The sequence below is a fragment of the Panthera uncia genome, chromosome F2 (genome assembly GCF_023721935.1).
Source record: "Panthera uncia isolate 11264 chromosome F2, Puncia_PCG_1.0, whole genome shotgun sequence".
NCBI classification, from domain to species: Eukaryota; Metazoa; Chordata; class Mammalia; order Carnivora; family Felidae; genus Panthera; species Panthera uncia.
In genome coordinates, this window is record NC_064812.1 from 76,620,110 (window position 1) to 76,631,455 (window position 11,346).

Consider the following 11,346-nt stretch of genomic DNA (forward strand, 5'->3'; position numbering starts at 1 on the left):
TATATACACAGGTATACATACGTGTATATATGTGTATTCTATATGTTTTATATATATATCATGTATAACCTTTTTTGTTTCACTTAACATTAGATGGTGTTTTCTCACATATTTTTAGCTCATGGACATAGCCTGAATTTCCTGTCATCTTCTTCACAAAGTGTGAAACTGCAGGGAGCTTAATTACACAGAGCCTAGTAAAAAGAGAAGGAGTGGGTAAATAAAGCGTTTGTATTCCTGCACCCAGAGATTCTTCCACCGGCCACTCCCAGCCTCCTCCTCAGTATCTTAGCCTCTCCTCTAAAAATGCCTCATAAGAGACCAAAAAATGCACTTTATTTGGACTTTTGCCTGCTTTTGTGGGAAGGAAACCTGTTTGAGGGAAGCAGGGAGAATCCCGTGGTTTAATTTGCGGCTCTCCCAGAGAGAAGGTGGGGGAAGAGAACAGGAACTGGAGAGAACCAATACCGAGTTGATTTCATCCTGTCCTCAGAGGTGGGGTGCCTAGGGTGAGTTCTCCTTTCTGTAGGGGCTCTGAGAGAGAGGGAGATCGCAGTCCAGATCTGCCTTTATTCGGCCTCGCTCGGCCACAGCGCTGTGAACGCAAGGGTGAGTTCTCTTCCCGGGAGAATCAGGAATGTGTGTTGGAGAATCAGGACAGTGTGTCGAACAACCGGCAACATTTTATGAAATACGCGTTAAGAGTGGTGGTACACTGATACATGTATATGCATAACATATAGAGAGAGACTAAATAAAGTATCTCAAATCGTTGACCTTTATTTGCTATGAACGATCTTGTACCTGTGAAGGCCAGAGTATTAGAAAACGGGCGATTTGTATTTTAAAATTGCATTCACTTCTCCCTTCTGTGTCGCGATGCAGTACAAATGTAACTTAAAATTTAAAATTGCATTAGCTCCTTTGGGGTATGGGGTTTTAAAAAGTAGAATGGGAGCCAGAACCGCATTGCTCTTTTAAAATAGACCACTCACCGCCCTCCCCCCCCCCCCCCCCCCGCTTTGTTTCTCTTTAATTCTCAGCAGGAGAGCTTTTCATTTATTAATGTAATTAATACGGAAGGGAAAAAAAAGGATTGCTGAGAAACGCGGCTCTTTACCCCACCGCCGGGGCGGGGGACGGTGGGGAGGCGGCCGGGTCAGCGGGGGCGCAGTCGCAGCTGCGCGGTCCCGGAGCTTGCAGGAGCGCGGGGGCTGCACCCGCGTAGACGCGCGCTGGCGCCGGGGGCCGAAGCGGGGAGGCGGACGCCGGGCGGGCTGGCGCCGCAGCAGTCGGCGGTCTCCCCACCTCCCCGCTCCGGGCAAAGGCGGCCCCTTCCCCGCTAGCTAGGTGACCTAGAGATCGCTACTGAGCTCACTCTTGGAGAGGACGCACGGAAGGTGGGAGACCCGCGTCGGCCAGGGGCGTCTTAAAGCGGAAGAGACAGGTTGGTGTTTTTCCTACGAAGGGTCAGGACTCGTTTCTCTGTCGCACTTTGTTCGAGGTGTTCAACTGGTTACGATAGGATTTCAACAGGTGGCGGAGAGAGGTCACGTGGGGGAGGTTGGGGCCGCCGCGGCGCCTCTCTCCTCCCCTCGGCACCGTGCCTCTCGCTGTCGCCGCACGTCTGTCATCGTAACCCGACCTCTCGATTCCGTTTTGCAGCCCCAGAGTCCGCGGCGACCGCGGGGGAAGAGGACCGCGGGGAACGCGCCTCCGCGGGGGGGGTGGTGGAGCCACAGGAGTCGGAGCGCGGTCCGCGCGGACGCGGCCCCGGGGGAGCCGCAGAGCCCGGCGGGGCGGCCGTGGAGGAGACGGGGTCGCCGGCTCCCCTGCCCTCGCCGACATGCACAACGACACCTTCTCGGAGCCGGGGCCCGCCAACGCGTCGTGCCCGGGGCCCGCGCTGGGCTGCCCCAACGCGTCGAGCCTGCCGCCGCCGCTGCCGCCGCCGCTGGCCGTGGCCGTGCCCGTCGTCTACGCGGTGATCTGCGCGGTGGGGCTGGCTGGCAACTCCGCAGTGCTGTACGTGCTGCTGCGGGCGCCCCGCACGAAGACCGTCACCAACCTGTTCATCCTCAACCTGGCCATCGCCGACGAGCTCTTCACGCTCGTGCTGCCCGTCAACATCGCCGACTTCCTGCTGCAGCGGTGGCCCTTCGGGGAGCTCATGTGTAAGCTCATCGTGGCCATCGACCAGTACAACACGTTCTCCAGCCTCTACTTCCTCACGGTCATGAGCGCCGACCGCTACCTGGTGGTGCTGGCCACGGCCGAGTCGCGCCGGGTGGCCGGCCGCACGTACCGCGCGGCGCGCGCCGTGAGCCTGGCCGTGTGGGGGCTCGTGACGCTGGTCGTGCTGCCCTTCGCCGTCTTCGCCCGGCTCGACGACGAGCAGGGCCGGCGCCAGTGCGTGCTGGTCTTCCCGCAGCCCGAGGCCTTCTGGTGGCGGGCGAGCCGCCTCTACACGCTGGTGCTCGGCTTCGCCATCCCCGTGTCCGCCATCTGCGTCCTCTACGGCGTCCTGCTGTGCAGGCTGCGCGCCATGCGGCTGGACAGCCACGCCAAGGCCCTGGACCGCGCGAAGAAGCGGGTGACGCTCTTGGTGGTGGTGATCCTGGCCGTGTGCCTCCTCTGCTGGACGCCCTACCACCTGAGCACCGTGGTGGCGCTCACCACCGACCTCCCGCAGACGCCGCTCGTCATCGCGGCCTCCTACTTCATCACCAGCCTGAGCTACGCCAACAGCTGCCTCAACCCCTTCCTCTACGCCTTCCTGGACGACAGCTTCCGCAGGAGCCTCCGCCAGCTGCTGGCCTGCCGCGCTGCCGCCTGACCCCCGCCCCGCCCCGCCCCGCCCCGCTCCGCTCCGCGCGCGCCCTGCGCCCGGGTCCCGGCCGCGCCAGCCCCGGCGGGTGCGGAGGGAGCAGGCGCCCGCGGCGCTCGGAAACTTGCCGGAGACGCAGATTCCCTGAGGCTCCGGCTCAGACCTCGGGAATCCGACGCGCTAGGGCTGCGTCCGAATTTGAATTGGTGAAGCCCTCCCGAGGATGCGGGAGCACACTGAGTAGAAGGACTGTTGCGGCCGAGGACGCACGCTCACTTCTCTCTAATGCCAAAGGACACCGAGTCGACCCCCCGAGTTTGACAGGGGAGGGGAGGAATGGGGAGGGGAAGGGGGCCGGTATTGCTGGGAATCCCCTGCGCCGCCCCCCTCTCTCCTGCCGCCCAAGGCGTTCGCAACCCAGGCTCTAGGTGGAGCCCTCGACTCTATCCCGGGATTCGGGGGTGGCGGGGACGGGGGCTGGAGGATGCCGCGGGCGCCCCCAGGCGTCGGCCCCGCGCTCGCCCTGCACCTTGCTTCTTCGATTTCCGGCACTGACTGCTCAAGCCCGCGACCAGCCTGGCCAGGACCTCTATCGAGTCCTTCTTCCCTCGCCCTAATCGCTGCGGAAGCGGGTCCGGTCCCGTGCATTCCATCGCCCACTCCTCCGGGGTGCTAGGGGGCCCGTGGAGCGCGCGGGAGTGCGCGCGTCTGGCGGAGGCGTGGGATTTGGGTGAAGGAGGCTGGAGCTTGGCTGTGACTACCCACCACGGTGGTAAGAACAGTGAAGGTTCCCCTTTCCTGTTTTAGCTCCTTTTCTCTCTGCCTTTCGCTTTTCCTGCCTCCGCTTTCACTTGAAAATGCTCCACGACTCTCAGACTCCGGGGGAGCCCGGCTCGCCCGGCTCGCAAAGGCCGGGAGCCGCGAGTGTCCCAGGCGCGCGGCGGTGGCGCCCCCTTGCGGAGCCAGCTGCTCCGCGCAAAGCGTCCTAAAATCCGGCTCCGCCTCGGAGCGCACCTGCTGAACTGCTCCTTACACTTCTGGGGTCCCCGTCCTCCCTGCTTTCCACAAATGGCTTCAGTCCTCCTACGCCCCTTTGCCCCAGGTGACCTCTCCTACAGCTTGGACCGGTTCGTCTCAATTCTTTGTGCGAGTATTGTTTTTCAGGACCGAGAACTTCACAAATATGTGTGGCCTAATGTCACAAAACTTGTGTGAGGACCGAACGAGATTACAAAGAAGTGTGTATCCGTTCCTTCGATCCCGTTCTCCTCGCATTCTTCATCCCTTTTGCCCGAGGGAGAGCCAGGAAGCCGAAATGGCTCAGACCCTCATCTTTGCCCCTATTGGATTCCTTTCCACAGGGAGCTGTCGATTCCCTATGGCTTGTTCCTTAGTGCAAGTCAGGTGAACCCGGTAAATAATCCGATTCTGGAATCACAAGGGAGCCTGACCAGCCCTCTATCTCTATTTCTGTCTTTACTAATGGGAGGCAAGTGGATTAAGAGAGGGAACTGAGGCTTCGGTTTGCCCAATCATGGCACTTTACGCCTCAGACACGAGGGCAAAGCCTTAACCAGCCTAGAGTCATTGATTACAGTGTTTCGAAGGGCAAGTTTTTCTTTGGGATGGATTCCAAACAGGAATGAAAATTTCTAGAAACATCTGTTTCCTATAGCGCAGGGTTAGGTGTGAAAGAGAGTGTGAATGTTCCCGGCGGGTTTTGCTTGCTTAGTTTGGTGGGCGTGAATCCATTTATCGATTATTTAGGTACAAAATACCTTTCAAAAATACATAGAAGGGAAAAAGTCTCCTTTGCGTGTGAGAGAGCAAACTCCCTTTCTGATTTTGGTCAATGACAATTGCTTCCTTCGACCTCAAAGTTATTCAGAACACTAATTCATAGCTATCAGTTTTAAAAAAATGTAAATTTAGAAATCTTCTATCTTGGGTAACCAATAATGGTAAATCGTCCCAAATACAGGGTTTTTTTTTTTTTAAATGTCTCCATTACATTTTCAATAATGTACATTTGAGCAGTCCTCTGCTGGCCGGTGGCCTTCGGAGACCCCTTGAAATTCATTGCAGTATCTTTCAAATTTCTTGGAAGCATTTTATTGATTTTCTTTATGACTCGCAAAATTCTTTTATGAATCTTGAGTGACTTTTGAAAATTAAAGTTTTACGCTTAGAGTCACTGCCACGTTATATCTCTGGTGATGGACAGAGAATCAAGTGGATATCTGGCCACAAACACAGCCGGTTGAATCCTGGGGATTTGAAACTCCATCGGTTTTCATAAACTCTGCAGCTGTACTTTGACATCCTCTGGACACAGAGCGGGGGAGAGCTGAGTGACCCATCTGTCCACTGTATCCTCCCTACCACGGGTTCGCCTGGGCAGTCTTGGAATCTTGGACAGAGACTGTTGGAAAAGATGGACTGACATTGTTGTGTTGGCCACAGCAAGGCCTGGGTTGGGGTCCGTACCTACCATGGTGTGTGTGGGATTAAGTAGGACTTTCACCCTGGCTTCCTAATCCCTGGATAAACTATTGTGCCATCATTTCTAGGTTGTTGCCTTCATATTAGCACGGAGAAATCCAAATCGCTAGTCCACATTGAGACAAACCCAGTTTAAAATAAAAGCTGAAACATTTTCTGTTTGATGAGTGGATGTTCCATTGCCCGAGAACATGGGAACCATCATTCAGTCGCCTCAGTGCCTCCGCGGAAAAGATCCCTAAATGGGGAAGCCAGCGAATAAATAGAAGTGTTTGACAGGGCAAGATTAAGAATGAAATCTTCTTCTCCTTTATTTCGGTTGATTGTGAGAATGATGTCTAACTGCTAATTAGGACAAAAAACTCTAGAACGTAGGATGGGCAGAAAAGCACGATAAGCTTTTATCTTATAATCACAAGCCTCGTTTCTTTAATATTTGAGCCACTCGTGTGGAGAGTGAGATGGGAGAGAAATCGCTTATGTTATTTAGCCCACACGTCACTATTTGAGTTAACGGTAAGTACAGGTAGGGCTCACATGTGTAAGGTGGAGAAATTAACCAGAAAACCCCTCGCACTTAGAGAAAGCTTGCTGTTCCCCAGCAACTTGCTGAGAAAACAACAAACGATATCCCACCACGGATGGCACTCATTTATACTTACCCCCATTAAGGAAAGGATCAGGGGATGCTTCACATAATGGTCGTCTACTAGGGTAGTTTTGGGTCTGGCATATTCGTCCCATTTCACATACAGGAAAAGTAAGATACAAGGAAAGGGGGGGGGCATTTGGCCAGGTACACAGAGACTAATCAAGACCAACCAGAGCCATTTCCTTTTCTAGGAATCGTCTCATCCTGCTCCAGCAGAGATGAGGTGTATGGCAAGTGGGTAATTTGGAATCATTAGGCCATAGAAGACATTGATGTCTTGGAGATATTTAATTATTTTAAGCAAGGTGTGCGTACTGTTTCATCATGGGATACAAAGGGAGGATAAGGGATAAGATTTACTAATAGAACGTCGCTCCTAATTCAGAATCTTGAAGGTGTATGGTGTTGTTAAAGGTTATATACAAATAAAAAGTTCCTGGACGAGGGTGGGCTGCATGGTCCCCTCAACTGCAAAACACGGTATGCCCTGTAATCCCCATGCTTTCTGCATATGGAGTGGTGCTCTAGGATGCACCATTCATGGAAAATAGGATGTTAATGGTACGTCTGTTTATACAGATTGCAATAGATGCCATTGTCCTTCGGTTTAGGGCAAGGTACATTTATTTATTTATGCCTTATCTTACAAGGTTACCTGAAGACAGATTCCATCAATTAAAAAATGGGGAAAGGGAAGAAAAGAAAAGGTAAAATGACATCTCTTAGAAACTATTAAAATGGACGAACTGCTTGCTTCCCACAACCCGGAACAGGATTTCTCTTTTGACAAATACCTTCTGGCATCAGGAGTAGTTTGTATTCACAGCAGATGCCTCAAGTGCGGTCCTTGACCAGATGGCCCACTGCACCACGGCTTGGGGAGTCAGCTCAACCTGTTTTTGTGAAGAAAGCATCTCTTTTCTTTAACAAAGACTGGGTGATCAGCAGAGGTGTCCCGGGTGTTTTTTGTAATTCCAGTATAGTTAACATACAGTGTTGTATTGGTTTCCGGTGTGCAATATAATGATTCAATTCTGTACATTGCTCAGTGCTCATCATGGTAAGTGTCCTCTTAATCCCCTTCATCTCTCCCCCCCCCCACCTCCCCTCTGGCAACCAACAGTTTGTTCTCTATAGTTCAGAGTCTGTTTTTTTGTTCACCTCTTTTTTCTTTGTTTTGTTTCTTAAATTCCACATATGAGTGAAATCATATTTTTTTTCTTTCTCTGACTTATTTCACTTAGCATCATACCTTCCAGATCTATCCATGTTGTTGCAAATGCTAAGATTTCATTCTTTCTTATGGCTGAGTAATGTTCTATTATATATGTGTACATACATACACATGTAAACCACTGTTTCCTTATCCATCCATCTATGGATGGACACTTGGGTTGGTTTCATATCTCGGCTATTGTAAATAATGCTGCAATAAACATAAGGGTACATATGTCTTTATAGCTAAGCTTAAAATCAGGAAGTGTGATGCATCCCATTTTTCCCCCCTTGGGATTACGGTGGCTATTTGGGGTCTTTTGTGGTTCCATTTAAATCGTAGGATTGTTTTTTCTACTATAAAAAATGGTGTTAGATCCCGATGGGCATTGAATCTCTAGATGGCTTTGGGTACTATTGATATCTTAACTACATTAATTCTTCCAATCCATGAATATGGAATACCTTTCCATTTTTTGTACCTTCTTTGATTTCTTTCATCATTGTCCTGGGGTTTTCAGAGGAGAGATCTTTCACTTGCCTGGTTAAGATTATTCCTAAATATTATATTGTTTTTGATGCTATTGTAATGGGATTGTTTTCTTTATTTCTTTTTCAGATAATTAAGTGTTAGTATATACAAATGCTACTGAATTTAATCTGTTAACTTCATATCCTGCCACTTTGTTGCATTTGTTGATTAGACCTAACAGTTTTTGGTGAAATCTTTAGGATTTTCTACATATAAAATCATGCAGGTACAAACAGGACAACTTAACTTCTTCCTTTCGAATTCTGATTCCTGTATTTCTTTTTCTTACTTGATTTCTCTGGCAAGGACTTCCAGCACTTTGTTGAAGAGTAGTCATGAGTGTGGGCACTCTTGTCTTGTTTCTGATCTTACAGGAAAAGCTTTCAACCTTTCATCATTGAGTATGATGTTAGCTGTGGGCTTATCGTATACGGCCTTCATTATTTTTAGGTACCTTTCTTCTACACCTAATTCATTAGGAGTTTTTATCATGAACAGATCTTGAATTTTGGCAGATACTTTTTTATGTGTCTACTGAGATGATCATATGATTTTTTTTCTTTCATTTCATTAATATGATGTAACACATTGATTGGTTTGCATATGTTGAGGCATCCTTGCACCCCAGGTATCAATCCCACTTGATCATGGTAAAAATCTTTTTAATGTGCTGCCGAATTAGGTTCGTTACTATTTGCTGAGAGCTTTGTCATCTGCATTCACCAGGAATATTGGTCTGTAGTTTTCTTTTCTGGTAGTGTCCTTTTCTGGCTTTGGTGTCACGCTAATGCTGGTGGCATAAAATGCGTTTGGGAGAATTCCATATTCTTCAACTTTTTCGGAAGAGTATGAGGGAAGTTGGTGTTCATCTTTAAATATTTAGTAAAATTCACTAGTGAAGCAATTTGGTCCTGGGCTTTTCTTCATTGGGAGATCTTAAATTACTGATTGAATCTCCTTACCTAGTCTATTCGTTTTTTTTTTTTGTTTGTTTTTTTTTAAGAGAGAGAGAGAGAGATTGAGAGAGAGAGAGAGAGGTTCCATGCTCCGTGCAGAGCCCAACTCAGGGTTCGATCCCACCACTCTAGGATCATGACCTGAGCCCAAATCAAGAGCTAGACATTCAACTGACTGAGCCAACCCAGGCCACCCAGTCTGTTCAGACTTTCTATTTCTTCCTCATTCCTTTCTTCATAGTTTGCATGTTTCTAAGAATTTTCTCATTTCTTCTAGATTTTCCAGTTTGGTGCCAGATAGTTATTCATAGTAGCCTCTTGTGACCCTTTCAATTGATGTAGTTTCGTGTGTGATGTTTTCTTTTTCATTTATAGTTTTGTTTATTTGGGTCCTGTCTCTTTTTCCTTGGCTAGTATAGCTCCAAGTTTGTCAATTTTGTTTATCTTTCAAAAATCCAGCTTTTGGTTAATCTTTTCTATTGTTTTCCTGTCTTCTATTTCTTTTACTTCTGCTCTAATCTTTATTAGATTACTTTGCTAACTTTGGGTCTTGGTATGTTCTTCTCATCTAGTTCCTTAAGGTATAAAGTTAGGTTGTTTATTTGGTATCTTTCTTGCTTCTTAATGTAGGCATTTATTGCTATGAACTTCCCTCCTAGAACTGCTTTTGCTGTGTCTCATAAGTTTTGGCATGTTGTGTTTCCATTTTTGTTGGTCTGGAGATGCTTTTTTATTTTCTCTTTAATGTCTTCTTTTATCCATAGGTTTTTGGGAAGAGTGTTGTTTAATTTTAATGTAACTGTAATTTTTCCAGTTTCTCTTTTGCTATTCATTTCTCGTTTCTTACCATGGTGGCTAGAGAGGATACTTGGTATGAATTCAATAGCCTTGAATTTGCTAAGACTTGTTTTTTTGGCCTGGCATATGGTCTGTCCTAGAAAATGTTCCTTGTGTACTTGAAAAGAACATATATTCTATTGTTGTTGGATAGAATGTTCTGTATTCTGGTGAGGCCCATTTGGTCTGTATTGTTCAAATGTACTGTTTCCTCGTTAATTCTCTTTCTGGATGATCCATCTATTGTTGAGGGTGGGGTAGTAAAATCCCTATTACAGTATTGCTGTTTATGTCTCCTTTTAGCTCTGCTAGTTTTTGCTTAAATATTTAGGTGCTCTGCTGTTGGGTCCCTGCATATTTATAATTGATATCTTCTCTATAGATTGACAACTTTATCATTAAATAATTATCTTCTTTGTCTCCTTTTGCGACTTTTAATGAATTTATTTTTAAGTTTTTATGTACTTAATTTGAGAGAGCATGTGCATGTGCATGAACAGGGGTGGGGCAGAGGGAGAGTGAGAGAGAGAGAGAGAGAGAGAGAGAGAGAATCTCAAGCAGGTTCTGCACTGACAGCGTGCAGTCAAGAACCATGAGATCATGACTTAAGCCAAAACCAAGAGTCGGACACTGAAATGACCCAGCCATCTGGGAACTCCTTGCTACTTTTAATTTAAAGTCTATTTTGTCTGATGTAAGTATAGCCATGCTTTTGCTGTTGTTTTTGTTTGTTACCATTTGCTTGAAATATTTTTTTTTTCCATCTTTTCACTCTCAGTCTCTCTGTGCCTTTAAGGCTAAGTGAATCTCTTGTAGGCAGCATTATCATTGGATCTTGAGTTTTTTATTCATTCAGCCATTCTGTGTCTTTTGAGCGATAAATTTAATCTGTTTATATTTTAAGTAATTATTGCTAAGTAAAGACGATTGCCGTTGTGTTCATTGTTTTCTGGTTGTTTTGTAGATTCTTTGCCCCTTGTTTCTTATCCTGCTGTCTTCATTTTTGTGTATTGATGTCTTTTGGAATCAGTATGGTTTGACTTCTTCATCGTGTTCTTTTGTCCAATTACTACCGATTTTTCCCTTGTGGTTACCATGAGGCTTATACAAATATTCTCACATTATAGCACTCTGTTTAAATCAATAACAACTTCAAAGGCATTCTTACGCTTTTCATGTTTCCTTCTCCTCCCCCTCACATTTTAGGTTATTGATGTTTCAATTTACTTATATTTTATATTGTGTAATTAATAACACGTTTTTGTAGTCATGATTGGTTTTAGTACTTGTTTTAAACTTTTAAACTAGAGTTGTAAGTGAATTATGTGCCAAATCTAACGTTGACTGTATATTTGCCATTACCAGTGAGTTTTACACTGCTTTCTTATGTTTTAATGATGTCAATTAGCATCCTTTTATTTCTACTCAAGGGACTCTTTAGAATATCTTGTAAGGCATGTCTAGTGGCAATAAATTCCCTCAGCTTTTGTTGTTGTTGTTTTTTGTTCAGGAAGAGTTATCCCTCTTTCATTTCTGAAGGATGGTTTTGCTAAGTATAGAGTTCTTGGTTGACAGTTTTTTCTTTCAATATTTTATAGATCTCATCCCATACCATTCTGAAATCTTTCTGTTGCAAAATTCACTGATAGTCTCATGTGAGTTCCCTTGCATATCTTTTGCTACTTTCAAAGTTCTCTCTTTGTATTTTGAAAATTATAACATACCTCGGTGTAGCCCTATTCAGATTTAACCCATTTGGGATCCTTTGGGCCTCTTGGATCTGGCTATCTATTTCTCTCCTCAGGTTTGAGACGTTTTCAGCCAT

General features: G+C 46.7%; 1 protein-coding gene across 1 annotated transcript; it reads left to right on the forward strand.

Moving 5' to 3' along the window:
- Positions 1-1,697: 1,697 nt before the first annotated feature.
- Positions 1,698-2,836, forward strand: NPBWR1 (neuropeptides B and W receptor 1). The gene has a single exon (XM_049633411.1). It carries the CDS (start codon positions 1,847-1,849, stop codon positions 2,834-2,836), a length of 990 nt encoding a protein of 329 aa, XP_049489368.1. The 5' UTR covers positions 1,698-1,846.
- Positions 2,837-11,346: the final 8,510 nt, after the last annotated feature.

Bases quoted from the DNA above. Each gene is read 5' to 3' on its own strand.
- NPBWR1 (XM_049633411.1), top strand. From the start codon at position 1,847: ATGCACAACGACACCTTCTCGGAGCCGGGGCCCGCCAACGCGTCGTGC.